The 20136-nt window shown below is 49.3% G+C and overlaps 1 protein-coding gene across 3 annotated transcripts in view; it reads left to right on the forward strand.

The window, feature by feature from the left end:
- The window catches only part of LOC118595803 (ESX-1 secretion-associated protein EspI-like), a 31212-nt gene extending 30228 nt beyond the window's left edge, over positions 1 to 984 (forward strand). For all 3 annotated transcript variants that reach the window (XM_036206603.1, XM_036206604.1, XM_036206605.1), the window contains exon 8: positions 657 to 984. In XM_036206603.1, the coding sequence (XP_036062496.1) occupies positions 657 to 775 (119 nt within the window). In that variant the 3' untranslated portion in view covers positions 776 to 984. The remainder of the gene's footprint in view (positions 1 to 656) is intronic.
- Positions 985 to 20136: the final 19152 nt, after the last annotated feature.

A 20136-nucleotide genomic window follows, 5' to 3' on the forward strand; every position in this document is an offset into this window, starting at 1 on the left:
ACCACGTGACCTTGGCTGTTTGCTATAACCTAGAAATAACCAGACCAACCTGGTGTGGTTATTGGGGGATTCAGTGAGTTTCCTTATGTGACAATGAGTGTTTTGTTGCTTGGTATGCAGGTGCTCATGCCTGCCACCCTACACTGGCTGGTGTGGAGGTTGCCATGGGCACTGGGTACAGATGTACCCTGGTTTCTAAAACTTTGGGTTCATGTAAAACTCCAGCAGAGTGGAGGGCCAGAGGGTAGCATCTATCCAGCTCTAGAGAGATATAGATGGAAAGAATTTTATGATTCAGTAGTTTTGTTGGGGGGAAATTGAGAAGTGGAAGAACCTAGGAAGGATATTCAGAAGACCTTCCAAGAGGGCAAGGCCAAATTCTTTGGAAAACCACCCAAGTTTAGTAGATAGTAGGTTGGGATGGTGTGAGCAAGATGGAAAATCCTAGAATGGAACAGTGAGGGCAGGAGCTGATGGCTAGGTGCTGCCCCGCCCCCATGGCTGCCCAGAAGTTGGGACTTCTACATAGCTCAGGCTTTCTGAGCACAGGACTGGCTTGTCCCCTCCAGTCCCTTGCTTGCCTGGTGCATGAGAACTCTTGTCCGCCACGGGGATGGGTAGCAGATGGTTTTCATCTGTAGCTGTGTCTCTCTCAGCTCCCACAGCCACGGGGACGCCTTGCACATTTCCTGTGGGACATGCTGGACCCAAGACTCTGGACCCAGGCCTCCCCTTGAGTAGAGAGACCCACCTACTGACTGATGAACTGCGCTGACCTGGGGTCAGGCATGTGGACTTGATCCCTGTCTATGGACCCTGAGACTTGGGGGGGAGCGGTTGAGCCTTCACTGTTGAGTCCACAGCTATGATATGGGCTCGGATTCCTACCTCACAGGGCTGTTGTGAGGCAGCTGCAATGTGCTTAGAAGCATGGGGCCTGGTGGCTCATAGTGCTTTCAATAAATGTTTCTTGTTTTAACTAAAGCAGTGATGGGTGTGCTACTAATACAAGGAAGGGTGGGTGTCTTGCTGGGGCTTCCTTTTGCTGTGTGATGGGGTGGGGGAACTGCCTCAATCCTGTGAAGTCACCTTTGTTCACCCAGTGTGCACTCAAGAAATGGATGCACTGGGGCCTGATGAAGGGTCTGTGCTTGGTGGGTTTAGAAGAACCCTTCTCGTGTGCTCAAGATGTCAGTTTCCTTCCGGAAAGGAGGCCAAGCAGGAGGTGTGGGAGGTCTGGCTTTGGAGCCTGAGGGGCTCACAGCTCCGGTCCTTGGAGCTCCAGAGAGAATGCTGCTCCGGGGCTGAGTTCTGTGCACCCCCCTTGCCCTCCACATTCCCCAGGGCCATGCCAGGGCCCTAGCTGAGAAGTCATCATGACCTAGATGGATTGGTCCAACTGGGACTTGGGCCAACACAGCTTCTACAAAACTGCTTCCTGAGTGGGTCTCTGTGTGCTCAGACATTCCCCTGCCTGGCATCAGGTATGCTGGTTGAGCTTGGGGAGGTGAGCCCTACTCACCTTTTGGGGGTGGGGTGGGGTGGACTGTCAGGCTGCCTGAGTAGTCTGGGACTGAGAGGAGGGCGTTAGCAGCAATGGGGAGGGGGAATAGAGCTGAATGCTGGTAGATCCTGGCTCTTCTAGAGCAGACAACTTGAACATCAGACCAACTAAGAGGAAGAAGATGGCCATAACCACCACAGCTGCCACATGGCTACCACCACCAGAGTTGCCACCAAGGCCACCACTACCGCAGTTACCACATGACCAACATCTACTATGATCACTGCTGCCATTGCTACTGCCACTGCTGCCAACATCTTCCCTTCCTCTTCCCTCTTTCAATACTATCTCTTCCTTTCCTATTTATACCTCTTCTTTTCTTTCTTCCTCTGCCTCATGAATCTCTATCTCTATCTATCTGTCTGTCTGTCTGTTGTCTATCTATCTATCCATATATCCATCCATCCCTATCTATCTATCTATCTATCTATCTATCTATCTATCTATCTATCCATCCATCCATCCATATCTATCTGTCTGTCTATCTATCTTTCCTTTTTCTTCTGTTCTTTGTCTCCTTTTCCTCCTCTTCCTCCCCTTCTTGTCCTCCCTCCTTTCTCCACTTCCTCATTCTCTCAGAGAAGCATGTTGAGCTCTTCAGGCAAATGCAGCTGCAGTACACAGGACTGAGCATGGACCCTCTACTGATAGCACAACCCTGAAGAACTGGACTATGGCATGTATGGCTGATGAGTTCAGGACTCCACCTTTATCCTTTGATGATGTTCAGATGTCCAGAAAAAGGGCCTTCCATGATGTTCTAGAACCAAGATTTCACCTCCAGCCTTTTATGGCTCCAGCCTCCACTAAAACTTCATTGTCCAGAAAGAGAGTCTTCCATGATGTTCTAGACCCAGGACTCCCAGCCTTTGATGATGTCTTGATGTCCAGTGCAGTCAACAGTGAGAAGACATGCCTCCAAAGGTTGTGCCCAGCCAAGAAAGTCCAAGAGTCCAGAAGAGCTCTTCCTGGGTGTTCAGAGCCTTCCTATGAAGCTCAGGCTTCCAGAGTGAGTGCCCTGATGATGCTCTATAGAAAGGACCTCTACTTTAGCCTCTGATGGAACACAGATGTCCAGAAAAAAGCATTTCCTTGATATTTCAGAGAAAATGCCTCAGCTCCAGCTTTTGGTACAGTCAAGTTTGGTCAGTCTCCAGGTGGGAGCCGAGGTTGATAAGCTAGCCCTGAGTCCCAATCTCTAGCCTCTGATCAATTTTAGACACCCAGAATAAGGAGTCTACTGATATCCCTGTCCCAGGACCCCAACTCCAGTCTCTAGCAGATTTTGGACATCCAGAATGAGTTCTTCTTTCTGTACCTCAGAGATGAGAGCCCAGCTTTAACCTCTAATGGACTTCAAAGACCCAGAAGGAGGGACTTCCTTGATGTTCTAGAGGTGGGACTCTAATTCTAGCTCTTGTGTTCAGTAGAGCTCAGAAGTCCAGAAAGGTCTTCCTTGACACTCTAGTGCCAAGCTCCAGCTGTAACTGCTAATGAAACTCAGATATCTAAAGGACCTCTTTTGTATTCTGGAACTGAAGCCCCACTCTAGCTTCCAGTGAAGCACAAACATCTGGCAGTGAGATTGATATGATGTTCTAGAGCTGGGAATCCATCTTCAGTTTCTCATAAAGCCCAAATGTCCCAGAGAAATGAACATAATTGACAATATAGAGCCAGAACTCAAACTAATTTATGAAGAAGCTCAACTATTACTATTCTAGATCTAGGGCTCTGACTCAAGTCTCCAATGAAACTTATATGTACAGAAAGAGGGACCTCTTTGCTTTTATGGAGTCAAGACTCCATCTCTCTCCTCTGATGAAATTCAGGTATCCAGAAAGACTGACTCTCTTGACACTCTGGAGCTCAGACTCAGGCTCCAGTCTTGAGTGGTGCACAGGCATCTAGAAAGACGGACACTCTTAATTTTTAGAGAAAGAACTGCACCTTTTGTCTTTGAGACTCAGATATCCAGAAAGGGGGAAACTCCATGATGTCCTAGAACTAGGACTCCACCACCCCCAGCCTCTGATGATGTCTAGAAAGAGGGTGTTCCATGATGTTCTAGAACCAGGACTCCACCTCCCTCCTTTGATGATGTCTAGATGTCCAGAAAGAGGGTCTTCCGTGATGCTCTAGAACCAAGTCTTCACCTCCAGCTTTTTGTGGCTCCAGCTTCCAGTCTTCAGTCTAGCTTCAATGTCCAGAAAGAGAGTCTTCCATGATATTCTAGAACCATGACTCCACCTCTAGCCTTCAATGATGCCCAGATGTCCAGAAAGAGGGACCTCCATGATGTGCTAGAACCAGGGCTCCACCTCCATCCTTTGATGATGTCCAGATGTCCAGAAAGAGGGTCTTCCGTGATGCTCTAGAACCAAGTCTTCACCTCCAGCTTTTTGTGACTCCAGCCTCCAGTCTCCAGTCAAGCTTCAATGTCCAGAAAGAGAGTCTTTTTGATGTTCTAGAGCCATGACTCCACCTCTAGCCTTCAGTGATGTCCAGATGTCCAGAAAGAGGGACCTCTATGATTCTCTAAAACAAAGACTCTCTTTCCAACCTTTGATGTCTAGATGTCCAGAAAGAGGGAACTCCATGATGTGCTAGAACCAGGGCTCCACCTCCATCCTTTGATGATGTCTAGATATCCAGAAAGAGGGTCTTCCATGATGTTCTAGAACCAAGTCTTCACCCCCAGCCTTTTATGGCTCCAGTCTCCAGTCAAGCTTCAATGTCCAGAAAGAGAGTCTTTTTGATGTTTTAGAGCCACGACTCCACCTCTAGCCTTGGATGATGTTTAGATGTCCAGAAAGAGGGATCTCCATGATTTTCTAAAGAAAGACTCTTATTTCCAGCCTTTGATGTCCAGATGTCCAGAAAGAGGGACTTTCATAATGTGTTAGAACCAGAGCTCGACCATTAGCCTTTGATGATGCCCAGATGTCCAGAAAAAGAGAACATGATGTTCAAGAAGCAGAACTCCATCTTTAGCCTTTGAGGATGCCTAGATGTATCCAGAAAGGGGACCTCCACTATGTTTCAGAGTCCCGGCTCCATCTTTAGCCTTTGAAGATGTCCAATAATCCAGAAAAAGGAATCTTCATGATGTTCTAAAATAAAGACTGTACTTCTATTCTTTGAAGTCCAGAAGTCCAGAAAGGGGGTCCTCTTTAACAGTCTAGAGGTAGAATCCCAGCTCAAGGTCCTGGAACTTGGACATCCAGAAGGAGACCACCTTAGTTTTTTACAATAAGGTGTATATAACTCTAATGACTGTCAGAGGTCCAGAACTATGAATCTTTTTCATGTGCCAAAACAAAAAAATCAAGATCATTTTCAGTGAAGCATAGATAACTGGAAATAGAGACTTGATTTTCTAGATCTAGAATTTCATTTTCAATATCCAATGGAGCTCATCTGTCTAGAGAGACAGACTTCCATATTGTTCTAAAGATAGAACTCTAATATGTCCACCAAGAGACCTCTTTGATGATCTTCTAGAGTGGAGATTCTATCTTTAGCCTCTGGTGAAGTTCAAATGTCCAAAAAGAGAGACCTTTGTAATGTTCTAGAGTGGAAGAGCTAGCTTCAACCTCCAGTGAAACTTAGATATCCGGAAGGAGGGACCTCTTCAGTATTCTAGAGTTGATTGTCGAGTTCCAATTTTGGAAAAAAAATCAAGATAACCAGAATTGGAGAGAAAACTTGGAGACTATGGGCTTTCCTGGGACAGGACTGAGTGTGTTCAAAGTTTGACTTGGGACTGGAGAGGGCAGATGACAGTGCTTTCCCTGTGGTCTGCATCATTCATGACCAGTGACTCTAGCATGAAAGATGGTTCCAGGTTTGCAGAAGAAGAGATAGGAAAAAGGGACTCTAGTAACAGAACCATGTGTCTTAAGAACATGACAGCTAACATCTTAAGGAACTTTCAATGATGCCTATTCAACAGTATGTAATGCCATAGCAAAGCACCATTTTATGCCTTTCAGTTGTTCTGGACTCATGGCTGGACACACACACTAGCCTTGATCCCCACAGGAATGCCAAGTTGGCTGGACCTTGGAATGTAACCCAGGCTAGTTTCTGTGGCTTAACTCCTTTCCCAATGCAAGGTGCTAAATGCTCAATCACCAGCCTGGCATCAAGCTGCAACCTCAGGGCTGTTTAGAAAGGGCTGAATCCTTCCAACAATGCAAGTTCACTGAGTTTGAGGCTGGGGACAGGTCAAAACCACTGTGATGACTCTAAAGACTGTAAAGACTGCAGCATTCACAAAGGAGACCCCCAAATACTTGGAGGCATGGACACTGACTTCCAGATGAGGGTATGGTTGGAGCTGAAGCTTGCTTTGTGCTTCTTGGTAGCATCTCTTGTCCTCTAGCAACATGGCTGACCTCATATTGTCCACTGAGCTTGAAAGATGATAAATATGGGACAAAATAGTGACATTCAGAAACTGCAAGAGCATCATGGAGGGCTCTAGACTGTGATGAAGAATACAGCCACTTGGGGTAGAGAGCCTTGAATGTCATTCTGGATAGGCCAACTGTACAGCTCATACACTGGGGGCTAGTGAGGACTTGATCTCATCAGGTTATGGTTCCATCAGGCTATGGTTCCATCAGTTTATCTCCCAACATGACACTTTATTCAGCTGGAGTGTGGAGGAAAGGAGGCAGCTATCAAGAATTCCTGAGAAGCACCCTTATGATACCACCATCATTTTGATGATATTTCCTGGACATTCAGTTGAATTTGGACTGTGCACAAAAGAACTTCTTTGATGAGTAACTAGAACTCTAGACCAGGGATGGAGTGAAAGAACAATACCATCGTCGAGGACTGTTTCATCCTATCCCTGCTCTCATCTGGCCAAGTTAGTTTAGAAGACGTCCAAGAACAGTTGATGTTTTGGATTGCTGCTGAGTTTGTAGACGTCTCTACAACAGACTTGAAGGCTAAACGAAAGACTTGTGAGTCCAGCGCATGAGATGAAGAAATGTGTGTGTGCCTGCAGAGATGCTGCTCCTCAGCTGCACGAGCAAGACTCAGGTGGAAATGTGGTGGTGCCGAGACCAGTGCGGACTTCAAGATCATCGGGGCACAGCTTCTGACTCGAGGTAGAAGCCGGGGCAGGGGTATAGCTTCAGTGATGGGGCTTTGCCTAGCATGTTTGAGGTCCTGGGCTCTATCACCATTTCTGATCCCCAAAATGAGAGAGAGAGGGTGACAGAGAAAGAAAGAGACTATCAGAGACTAGTGCCTTTTCTTCCTGTCTAGGTACTACTGTCTATTTGCTGAGGCCCAGTTAATCTCTGACTTCCTCTCGCCTCAGTTTACCCATTACTCATTTTTTCCAGGCTGCAAAGAGTCACCTGTCTGTGTCCTCTCCATCCACCTGGTTCTGTAACCCATAGTATTCAGAGTCAGGTAGTCTGGTCCAGATGGCTAACCCCAAGGTGTGATGAGCTTCATGAATGATAGCCACTGGACAAAAGAGACAGAGGCAGGGAAGTGGATGATGACTCCAGGAGTGGAAAATCATAGTCTTTGTCCTTCTTAGGAGGAGCTGAGCTGGGTCCCAACTTCTCTGATACTCCCAACTCAGCCATGGAGGGCTTGTGGTTCAAAGATGCTTGGACCACAATTTTCTGCAGATGACTGTAATTTTCCTCTTGTCCTCTCTGGCAGCTGCCATTACAGAGGCTGAGCTGGAGCATAGCAGGGCAGGCAGGCTGTGAAGATCTTTCCCCAGTATGCTTAAGTTTTCTTATACCTTCTTTCACTATAGATGCTTCTAATTGTCTCTCTTCCCATTCTTGCATGGTACTTTGGACTCAGCCCCAGATTCCACACCCACCTCTCCCACACAGTGTCCTATTTGGTGGTGTGGAAGTCTGATGGAGACTTCTAGAAAGCCCTTTACAGAGGCTGCCCATGTGGATGGGGAGGACAGTGCATAAAAGGCAGGGTGAATTCAACAAAGGAGGGAGGCCCCTGGCTGCCCTAGAGAGACACTGGTTAGGATCATGTGCTGGTGGTAATGTCTTAGATACCCCAAGGTCTCAGAGCTGACTCTCTCACCAGCCAGATCACCTAAGACCATGAATCATCCTGGGGAAGGGGGTAGGAATTTGATGTTAGCTTAGTTCAGCCTGGCAGATAGTAACTCCTACTGTGTACAGAGTCTGTGTACAGGTGACATTCTGGAGGGTGGCTAGGTAGTAACATGGATCCATTGGGTAGGAAGAATTTAGCAGGCCTGATCAGGGGTCCTGGGAATGGAGGGGCTTTGGAGGGAGGGGGAGGGAGGGCATTGGTGGTATTCCAGATCATTGTCTATATACCTGCACTTTACAAAGCACTTTATTGTTTGCATGGTGTTGGCTGATGGGAGAAAGTGTGAGTGGAGGTGTGTGTGTGTGTGTGTGTGTGTGTGTGTGTGTGTGTGTGTATGTATGTATGTGTATGTGTGTGTATGTGTGTATGTGTATGTGTGTATGTGTGTGTGTGTGTGTATGTGTGTATGTGTGTGTGTGTGTGTGTGTGTGTGTGTGTGTGTGTGTGTATGTACATCGTAGACAGAGACCCTAGGCTCTGAGAGGGTGTCAGGGAAGACCACACATTCCCAGATGGCTCTAGTGAAAGCATGATCTTTTCACCAAGAGCTAGAGACAATCTTTCTGCTGATCTGAGACTTCAGAATAATACCCTTAAGTAGCTTCCCTCTACTTAGAATCCACTGTGATCCCTCCAAAAGGCTGGGCCTTATGGCTCACATAGCCCCATGTTCAAGGAGCCTCTTCTGGAGGGTTTTGGTACTTAGGAGCCTTGGCTGGGGGCTATCCCTACCACCCCTTTACCCAGTTCTTGGGCAGCCACAGCAGTGAATAGTGCCTGATTGGCAAGGCATAAATAAGCTCCCATGCCCAGTAGTCTGTGTGTTAGGTTCAGGTGGGCACTAGACTCCCATCAGGGACCTCAGCCTGTAGGGGCCCTAGTCTGTGTGGGTTGTAAAGATGTGTGTGTATGGCATGTTAGCTTGTGTGTCTGCCTGAGTGTGTACCTCTGTATGTGAGTGTGAGTACAGTGGATGGTGGTGAGTGGCTGGAATTGACACAAGACTGAGTGGATCTCTCCCAAATCCCAGATGCCCTAGGTGAAGATTCCAATTACACTTTGGCCCAAGTACCCCCACCCCACCTCCTAATTTTGCCCACCAGCCAATCTGTGGCTAGTGCCACTACATGACTAAGAGTGGTGGCCAGTTCCTACCACCTCCTGGCTCCCACTCCCCCTTCTTCCTGACCATATGCCTGAGATAGACCTTTACTGCACGCATGAGTGGGGTACTTCTCCCATGGACTCCATTGGCCCCTTCCATTAGTTTTTTCTTCCCTATGTAGAGGGGGCCAACTTGTCCACCCCTCAAACTCCTGCCCCCTTGCTTGGGGTTTTAATCAGCCCCTCCCAACCCCTGACTCCCACTCTCCAGTTTCTGGGATAGCTAGCTGGACAAAAATAGGCCTACTTCCTTACACCAACCTCCCCAGCCACTTCCCAGGGTGTCTATTACCCTGTGGTGCTGGCCTGGGCACCTCAGGACCAGAGGAGGCACCCTGATTGGACTTCAGCACCACGTCTTCAACAGAGTCTTGGCCACCTGCAGCCTTACCTTGAAGGTCCACCAAGATGTGATATCATCCACTTGGCTCCAGGTAAGTTCCCTGCACCCTTCATGGTGTAGGTAATGAGATTCAGAAACCATAGGGTAACATACTTGTTTTCCTGATGACTTTGAACACAGTAATTTGAACTGAAGGTCAATGATGACATCGGAGTTTTTCTGAGAAAGCATTTTGCTGGGTGATATGCCAGTAAAGTTTGGCATGGACAAACTCAGATGTAGCTGGAAAGTTCTGGCAAACCAGACACAAATTTATTGGACAATATTATGGAAGCTACATTATTGCTAACTTTTCAACTTGCCGTGGAAGTTTAGTGGCCAATTTAAAAGTGGAAAATTTAAAAGAAAAGTAAATAAGATCGATTAGATTAATGAGAAGGCTCAGCAAGTAAAAGGGCTTTCTGTGCAAGTTTGTTGACCTCAGTTCAATCCCCAGAACCCACTGGAGAAGGAAAAAGAAGGCTTTCTGACCTCCATACTGTGTACCCATTCTCTCATACACAATAATAATAATAATTTTTAAAATGGACTTGGGGAGCAGGAGAGATGTAGCTCTCTTGAATTCCACATGGGGATCTGTAAACAGAATCTGTTTACCAGGCCCTGCTCAGGGCATCTGCTGTTCCTACCTGGTATGACTCCCAGGCTCAGAAATTCTCCGAACATCATCAAGGGTTAATGATCTGCCATTTTAAATGGGCAAGGTGTGGGATCGAGCTGGACAGGTGGCACACACTGACCTTGATCTTCAGAGAGTGGTTTCCAAGTTTAGCCTTGGGTCTTGGCTTTTTCCTCCTGCCTGCTTTGTTTTGGGGGTCCATCTCATGCATGTCTATCACCATGGACTTCATCATCATGACTTTCATCACCTCTACCTGGCCTCTGTCATCATCCTGGGCACAGCATCTCATCTCTGGCCAGCCTGGCCTCCATCACCTACCTCATCTCCATCATCCTCGCTTCTGGGCTCATTCTGGCCGCCAGGGCCTTGTACATGGTAGGCTTTCATTCATTCGTTTGCACATTCGGTGAAGGTCTACTGTGTGCCAGGCCCTGTGCCAGGCATCGTGTAGATGGACGTTGCCCTTGGGAGTCCACACCTCGGGGAGATACATGCAAGCCGCTGGATGGCAAGAGAGCGTGTGTCATGGCTGCTTGGGGACGTGGATGCAGAGAGGGGTTGTGGGTGCAGGCTCTACTCAGGTATTGCCGAAAGAATCTGCAAAGAGAGGCCATATGACCCTTCTTTGCTTGCCATGGTTGGCCTGTCCCAGTAGTGGTACCAGGTGCTCAGGCCATTGGTGCTGAGACCCTCCCAGATGGCTCACTCCCAGGTTCCTGTCCCCTAGCAGCCTTATTTCCTTGTAGCCTGAACCTTGGTCTTTGAGTCAGCACCGCTGGGTGTTTGCTTGGTTGGTGGTGGTTGGGCTCTGGGCTATTATCTATGCACTTTGGGGCTCCAAAATGTTGGTAGGGTGATAAAAATTGCACTGTTACTATGAATTTTTTTAACTTGGTCACATGTTGTTAAACATCTATTTTGGAATTTCATAGGTCTGAGAAACCTGTCAATTTTCTTAAGAGGGTGGGCTTACATGTCTTAAAAATTTCTGTAAGGTTTGGCATGTGCTTAACATTGGGGTACTGTGGTGGTCTTCAGGGGCTGTTCCAGCTTTCCCAGGATTGTACTGTTGGGGGTGAACTTGTGTATACTTTACAGATCATTCCCTTGAATGTTTTCCTAGACTCTGAACTGGAATTGGGTTGGATATGTTGATGCCTTGGGACCTAGGGAGGCTGAGGTAGTTTCTGGGCCTCCCTTCAACCCAGGATACTACAGTTACTCTGGGGAGGGCAATATCTAGGTGCTCATGAAAGGGAACCCACTCTTCAGCTCACAAGTCATATGGAACCCCACCAGTGTGTGCCATTCTAAGCCCCTACCTCTCCTCATGTGTCCCACATACTCATTTCCCACCCATGTGTCCCACTGACCTCCTCACCTGCTTATGTGTCCCACAACGAGTCACCTGAAGGTTCTGTCACCTGGAAAGTTTTCCCACGTGTGGGACACATTCAGTCCCTCCTTCTACCCATGTGTGATGCTCACCCCTGTGTCACACTTAGCCTTTGTCACCTCCATGTTAAACTAGGTCCAGTAGTGAGTCCCACATCACCTGCTTCCTCTTACCACAACCTCTTACCACACCCATTCACCATACTAAATCACTCTGTCTCATAGCACGCCCACTTCCTGTGCTGACTGTCTCTCCTCAGCCTCCCATTCATGCCACACCATCTCTACTAACTGCTGTGTCACCTGTGTGTGTTAGACTGAGCCCCTCCTCCACTGGGGCATCTCATGGTGTCCTCTCCAGTCACCATATGGCCACTCTAATCTTACACCCATATGTCAAACAAAGTCCTTCTGATGTGTCCTGAGTACCTCTTCTAGTTCTGTCATCCTGGCCCTCCCACTTTATGTCCTATTAAGCCCCTCCTCCATTGAATTACCGTTTGGGTTCCCCCGCCCTCATTCCTGTGTCACACCGACTTACACGCCCCTTCAAGTATTCCACAGAGCCATCTAGTCACCTGTGAGTCTCTCCCAGTCATGGATCACAAAGGTTTTGCCCCACTGTGTGTGACATGGACCCACCCACTCCTGATAGCACCTTGAGTGCCTCACCCTGACTCCTATCAATGCGTTACATTGAGTCCCGGTGTCACCCTCACGTCACCCCAAGTTGCTCCCCACTTGAATGTCACACAGAGATCTTCCTGCATCCATAGGTCACACAGAGCTCTCCCCACTCCAGTCACATAAGTGACCCAGTAAAAGCTGTGTCTTCTACAACTTCTGTTTTCATTAGTGGTTCACACTGACCCTGCTGATGTCATTCCAAGCCCCCTCCCCTCCAAAGTGTCCCACCTAGGCTCATGCGCCCCCCCCATCTGGGCTCCTCCCCATCTCATGCCAATCAGACTCCCTCCCTCCCTCCCTTGCTGTGGTCACAGTCTTTCCACTGTTGTGCGACACACATGTCCCCCTTGATCCTTGTCACACCCTCTCCCAAGTCACTGGCAGCCCTTCTATCTGCACTTCTCTTGACAGGCTATGCACAGACTTCATCCCACCTCCCTATCAGCAAGGGACACACGTCACATCAAATTCTTCTATCCATGTGTCTCACAAGCCCCCTGTGTGTCAAATCAAACTCCTACGCCTGTGATGTATCATTCCATAGCCCCCACTCTTAAGTGACATGATCCCGCCTCCACCTGTGTTACCTGGAGTCCCTCTCCTCAGTTACACACCCACTGAGTCATGGACTCAAAGTCACATGGAGCTCCTTCTCAACCTATGTACTACACCAGGTCCTTCCCGCCTCCCCTGTCACACTGAGTCCCCCGTGTTCACACTGAGCTTCTCTCTTGTTCTTCTACACATGCTGAATCCCATCCTGGATGTGTTACCTAAAGCACAGTCCACACATTATCCTGAGGCCTACTTCTGTTCATGGGCCATGCTGACCTCGTGCTTGTGAACTACACAGCCGCCCACCCCACTTCACACCAATTCCTCCTCTGCATTTAGATCCAGGTATCACACCCCTCTTCCACCCATTTATCGTGTCAAACACTGCCTTCCTGTGTGCCATAGAGAGAGAGCTCCTCCACCCTGCAGCACATTGAACCCCTCATCCCCATTTGGCACACTGAGCTCTACCTCATGTGCCGCCAACAGAATATCCTCCACTTGCTTTCCAGCCACCTCCTCCTTCTCCTGACGGATACATGGAGTCTTTTCTCCTCAGGTCTCTCCACTCCTATATCACATGACCCCTGTGACACACTGAACCTTTCCCCTCTCCCTTGTGTTACACAGACCTCCTCCCCTTAATCACTTGTCCTATCAAGACCCTCCCTTCTCTATCAAGTCCCTCCTTTCCCCATTCCTCCGTGATCATGGAAGTCCCTTTCTGTTAATGTGTCCGCTTGCTTCACATAGCTCTGTACTTACCCATGTGCCACAGGGGGCACTCTCTTCCACCTGTGTGTGATACTTTGACACTGGGCTCCTCTAGTGTGTTGCACCAAATCCCTCTCTTACCCGCTCATGTTTCACACAGAGCCCTTCCCCTCTGTGCATCACTTGAGGTCACTCTTCCTGGGTGTCAGACTCATCTTCCCTGTGCCATCTCGAGTCTTTCCTCAGTCACGCGTCCCACAGCTCCTCACTCCTCCTTCGTCATACTAAGCCCCCCTTCTCACCAATGGCACTCAGAGCTCTCAACTCTTCACCCTCTCACAAGACACTTGTATTTCTTCCTACAGTGTTTCTCATCTAGACCCCATTATATGTCAAAACAGAACTTTCTACACCCATGTCACACACAGAATCCCTCCTATCACCCCTGAATCACAACAAGGGTCATGAGTCACTCTGAGTTTCTCCTTATGTTCATCCCCACCTCCCATTCCTGGGTCACATATTTTTACATGAAGCATCCCTGCTTGTCCCACAATGGCTATCCACTTCATCTCAGGTAGACCTCTCCCTCCATGCTGCAGTCCCAAGATCCTCTTTGTTCATGGGTTACATTGCTTCTTATGTCTCATGCCACTATCACACTGAATTCTCGCCTCCTCCTGTCATGTTATAAAGTTAAGCTATCCTCGCCAATGTGTCTTGCAGAGAAAATTCCTCCATGATGGGTCATGCTTAGCCTAGCCCCACCCATGTGTCCTGTATGGCACCTCTCCCCATACATGTAATGCTTAGCCTGGTCTCACCCATTTTTCCTATAGTATGCCTCTCCTTCCCATATGTGTAATGTTCAGCCTAGCCCTACCCATGTGACCTGTAGAACACTATTCCTCAACACGTGTCATGCTTAGCCTAACCCCTCCCATGTGACCTGTAGAATACTATTCCTCAGCATGTGTCATGCTTAGCCTAACCCCTCCCATGTACTGTAGAACACTATTCCTCAACACGTGTCCTGCTTAGCCTAACCCCTCCTATGTGTCCTGTAGAACACTATTCCTCAACACGTGTCATGCTTAGCCTACCCCTCCCATGTGTTCTGTAGAACACTATTCCTCAGCATGTGTCATGCTTAGCCTAACCCTTCCCATGTACTGTAGAACACTATTCCTCAGCATGTGTCATGCTTAGCCTAACCCTTCCCATGTACTGTAGAACACTATTCCTCAGCACGTGTCCTGCTTAGCCTAACCCCTCCCATGTGTCCTGTCGTGCCTCTCTTCTCATACGTGTCGTGGTAAGCCTAGCCCTACCCATCTGCCCTATAGAGAGAGCGCCTCTCCTCAACATGTCTCATGCTTAGCCTGGCCCCACCCATGGATCTTATAGAGTACCTCTCCTCAATGTGTGTCATGTTTAACATATACTCACCTATGTGTGAGGCTCAGTCTAGCCCCTCTCATGTGTCCTGTAGAGTACCTCTTTCCATCACCTGTCATGGTGAGCCTAGTCCCACCCATTTGTCCTGTACAACATGTATGTGCTCTCCATATGTGTTATTCTTAGCCTAGCTTCATCCATGTGTCCTGCAGAGTCCCTCTCCTGATCTTGTGTCATGCTAGCTCCACTCATGTGTCATGTTTTCTACTCAGCCTTGCCTCACTTGTGCATCACATGGAAGTCCCACTTCAGTTTTTGTGTCTCTGAATTCCTACCATACTCATGCTGTGCATGGACCTCTCATTCTGATGTCACGGTATCTGTCACCGTCATGTGGTGTAGAGGTCTTCTCCCACCCATGTGACAGGACTCACAAGTCTCCTCACCTATGTGTCATTACCCCCCCACACTCACTGACGTCTTACAGGGAACGTGGCTGTCACCATGCAGTAGTGATGTCTGTCTCACTGGGTGCTTCTGCATGTCACAGTTTCTTCCCACCTCATGCCATGTTCAGTGCCCCTTCCAGTCATCTGTTAGACTGAGCTCATCATCTCTGTGTCGCAGCAAATTCTTCTAGTGTTGTGTCAAAAGAAGTCCCTCCTCTGTGTCACGTGGGAACCCCTCACACCTGTGCTTTGTTCACACTACTTACTCCTCATTCACACAAGTAACACAGAGTCCCCCTTTTGCTCCTATCCAATGAGGACCTCCAAACCGTATGTCACAGATTTCATCCCTTCTAGTCACTACAAACTCTTCTCATGCTCCAGATGTCTTACACAAAACTTCTCTCCTCATATCATGAAGCCCCACCTCTGCATGTAACGCACTGAGACATTCATCTCCCCCATTTCGTGGATCCCGCCTCTCATGTAACACATTGGGACACTCCCCTACCTGCCATGTGTCATGGAGCCCCACCTCTGCATGTAACACACTGAGACATTCATTTCCTCAATGTCACCAGGTGGCATATATGTGCCACATTCAGTCCTTTTCTCCCATGTGTCCTGGACACTTTCCTCTACAAGTGTCACGCTGAACCCCTCTTCCTGTATTAGAGTCCTCCTTTTATATGTGCCACATTGAGCCCTTCCTCTCTTCCAGGGGTCATGGAGCCCCTTCTCGCTTACATGTGTCAAGGAGCCCCTCCTACACAAGGGTCATACTGAGTCCCCCCCTACCTCATGTGTCATGGATCCCCTCCCCCACACATCAAATTTGTATTTTTCTCTCATGTGTCATGTGTCCCTTCCCCCACAGGTGTCATTGAACTACTTCTCTCTCCCATCTACATGGAACCTTATTCCCTACAGATGCTACACTTGGTCACTTACTTTCTCCAGGACACATGGACACCCTGCTGTACATGTATCCTGTGACACCTCTGTTTCTTACATGCAACGTGAAGCCCTCATGGGACACCTCAAATACTTCACCTCTCCCACGTGTCATGGAGCCATTTCTACACATGTCACATTGAGACCCTCCTGCTTCCCATAAGTCATATAGCCTGTCCCTTACATGTGTCACGTTTGAGACCCTCTTCCCTCCCGAATGTCTGGGAACTGTGTCCCACAGGCACCATTGAATGCCTACCTATTCTTTCCCCTGTTACACAGGACCATTCCTTTCAGGGAGTCACACTGAGATTCTGCCCTCCGCCACATGCCACCAGCAGCCTCTTACCACAGTGCCAGGCTGCACGTGCCCATTCACCATTCATATGTCCCCTGCAGCCTCTCTTGTTAATCTGAGTTACAGACTCCCTCCTCTCTTATGTTGCCCTGAACCCTTCCTGGACCTGCCTTCTGGCCATCCACCCTAACTAGTTTTCCCTCCCCATACTTTCCCAAGGCACTTGGTAGCATTCTGCTATCCTAGACAGTGTTGGGACAAGCATTGGCTGACAGTGGAGGTGGGGACCTGTGAGGCAAGGCTGGCAGTGGAGAAGGAAGATGTTATAGGAGAGAAAGAACACAGGAACAGGAAAGGTTTTTTTTTTTTTGTGTGTGTGTACTTTATTCATATATATCCTGATGCACATGAGTCATTCAAGTTGGACATGGTGACACAGGCCTGTCACCTCAACACTTGGAAGCCCGAGGCAGGAAGATGGAGAATTCAAGGTCGCTCTGGGTTATACAGTGAGACCCTGTTTAAAAAACAAACAGACAGACAGATAAACAGGCAAGCAAAAGCAGTTTGTGGTTTTAGTTGTTCATAGAAGTATGTGACCAGACCCAATCTGAAGCCTTTCCCTCACCCCGCCAAAATCCAGGGAGCCTTTAGCTATGCCTGTAGCCTGTCCCTCACCATTCCAAGCAGCTGTTAACACATATGTTGCCTTTGGGGTTCCATCCGCAGCTGTATAAGCTCCTGCTGGTTCCCATGATTTCCTTCTAGGTCTCCAGAGAAGCCCATCGGACACGCGCCTGGAACGGGCTGTGACTGACAGAATGGACCTGAGCGGTGCTCTTGGCACTCCTGTGGCAGCAGACATCCTTCCCCTCCCAATCTCCTCCCTTCCCCCTCCCTCCATCACCTGCATGGGCTCCAGTCTCACATTGGACAAGGAGGGTAGATAGTCCTACAGTGCCGCAGGTGCCCTTGGGCTGGCTGCCCCTCGCTGTCCTTTCTCTAACTACTAGCTGCGCGGGCCTGTCCTACCTGCCGTCCAGCTTCCTGCACTGCTTCGTTTCAGGAGGAGGGTCGCATCTCATCGTAGTCAGAAGTTGGGGGGTGGGAACGGCGTCATGCAGGAGTTGATTGCACAGCCATTCAGCTCCTATATGATGCCTTTCTTCACCCCCTTCAACCGCGTGTGGCCTCCGGACCCTCCTCTGCACCTTGGGCTTCACTGGGATGGGATGGATATGTAGTCCAGCTTGCTACTTCCTTGCATGCTTTCTTTCTCCCCACAGCTCTCCAAGTTCCTAGAGGGGAATGCCTGGGGCTGGGCCATCTCTGAGGTCCTTCCTTGGAGGGGGAAGCTGTATCCCTGGTGGGACATTCCCTGGGGCTGGGCCAAGGGTCACCCCCTGACTCTGTGGCCAAGGGTAGACAGGTCAGAGGTCGATCCTGGGCCTACCCTGGGGCTTCTCCCACTGGGATTCCAGGAGCTGTTCTCTCTTGGACACCCTCTGAGGGGACCCAGCTCACAGGACAAAGGGGTGGATCCCAGAGAGATGGTGTCTTTGTTTCCAGGACAGGGGGCAGGGCTGGAACAGAGCAGGGCTGAGCCATACCAGTGCTCCCAGAACAGGGTCTCCTTGAGGGGCCTCTGCCTCTATCCAGGATTATTTTTTTATGACCAGGAGGCTGAGGTCCCTTACAGGCGGCCTCTTACTCTCTCCTTGAGCCCTTTTGGAGACGTCTCATCTCACTCACTGCAGACCGTGGATCCCCTGAGAGCTGTCAGAGTAACCTTGTTCTTCCTCTGGGGCACCCCTGCTGAGGCTGGGTGCCCATAGACACTTCAACAGCACGATGAACGACTGGCATAGAATCCTGTCTTCTGTACCCCAATAGCTTAGGTCATTGCATGCATAGGTGGGGTGGGGGGCGCGGCCCATCTCCATCCCCACAGCACTACAGTTATTAACTGCATGTACCAGCTATGGCAGCCAGCCCAGGCACACAGGAGTACCCTGAGTGGGGGGCCTTGAAGCCGTGAAAGGACTTGGGAGCAGGATGGGGAGGACCCGGGCCCCCACCCTCCCCTTCCCCACCCCTTTCCTCCATCTCTCCCCATTCCCTGTGCCCTTCCTCACCACCCCCTACCACCCTCCACCACCCTTCTCCTACCTGTACACCTTACCTCTTTCATGGTGTCAGGATTGGCATGCTGGCCCCCTGAACTCACACAGGTGGATGGAAGTCCAGATGAAGTTTGCTGTTCAGGTCTCAGATCATGTCTGATGGGCATAGATCATAACAAGTGGTCCCCTGCGCCCAGCAGCAGGGCTAAAGGTGGGTAGGGGCAGTTGGGGGGTTGATAGTTTCTCTGTCACCTTTCCCTTTCTTACTATGGGGCCAATCCAGATTACCTAGGTGTAGGGGGATTCCTCTGCTCCAGCCTGGTTAGGAGCTGGTAAAACTCTTGGCTCAGGGTGCTGCGTGGGGACCCCCTAATGTGACCCATGGTCACCTGTAAAAGGGAGTAGCAAATCCAGTCTTGCTGGTGAATAGCTGGAGTACATGTTGTCACCGGCTCTGGAACTGATATGCCTGGCCTGGAGCCTGCAGGGCATCTTATAAGGGGAGGACAGAGGCAAGGGAGGGGACAAGCAGGGTGGCCAAGGGAGGGCCTTGTGCTCTTCTTTGTTTCCGGATGCTCTCAGAGCACTCTGGATGGGGATTGAAGCTGGGAAGTGGGGGCACTTCCTCAGTGGGTGGAGTTTGCAGTCAGGGGCTGGTCTCTGATTTTCACCTTTACTGAGGTGGGAGTGATGTCATCAGCACCTAGCAGGAACTTTCACACCAATTTCTTACTTTGCTTTTCTCTTCCCCAGGAGAAAAAAAAAAGGTTTGTGTTGTGCTTTTTAATCTCTCTAAGTGGCTCCGCCGATAACCTGATAACTGTTTTAACTCTAGTTCTCTTTACAGCCTGGGCTGCCTTCTCCTGGAAACGGGACAAAGCCCCTGCTGCATAGATTGGCAGGCCACTGGGCCTTTATTGGTCCTTCATAGGCTGTGGCTGGGCAGGCTGTGGGTAAACACCCCCACCTTTGTGATGAGCACCACTGGCAGGCTCTCGACAGGCTCCTGAACACTGCTAAGTTTTCTTTTGAAGATTTTACTTCTGCTTCCACTTGTCAGAGAAGGCCTTGGGTCCCCTGGCCGAAACAGGGACATGAGAGGCATTTGTACACCCACTGTACCCACAGAGGGCCTCACCAAGCAGGCACAGAATGTGTTCTGTTGGACCAGCTTTATGTATGGGGTCCCCAGGAGAATTAAGTAGGGTACAAGAATGGTGTGTTTGTTCTCCCCATGAGGATCCCAGTCCAACCTTGAGGTCATAGATGCTTCTTAGGAATTCTAAGCAGAGTGTCACACTGGGCAGGGCGTACTTTAGGAACCAAAAGCCCTGATGACAGTCTTGTCTTGAAACTGACCTCCCCTCATATGTTCCCCGCTTAGGGAATAGGAAAGCAGGTCAGTGGGAAGGTAGTCACCCTGTCACTTGGAGGCTGGGACTTCTGTAAGCAGTTTACTAAGGGAATGCTGGGATTGTTGCAGCTGATCCTCTGACTTGGACCATACTGTGTCGTTTGGGGCTGTCACAGATAGACAGACAGACAAAAACAGCCTCCATCTCTGGGGGCTGTTGTGATGTCCACTGTGTATGGGTTCACGTGTTGGGCTCTGAGACCATAGGTTATGTGGATAGAAGGTCGCAAGGTGATAGGATAAAGGCCATGAAGGAGGTTCCCTTGCCTC

Source organism: Onychomys torridus, chromosome 14 (genome assembly GCF_903995425.1).
Source record: "Onychomys torridus chromosome 14, mOncTor1.1, whole genome shotgun sequence".
NCBI classification, from domain to species: domain Eukaryota; kingdom Metazoa; phylum Chordata; class Mammalia; order Rodentia; family Cricetidae; genus Onychomys; species Onychomys torridus.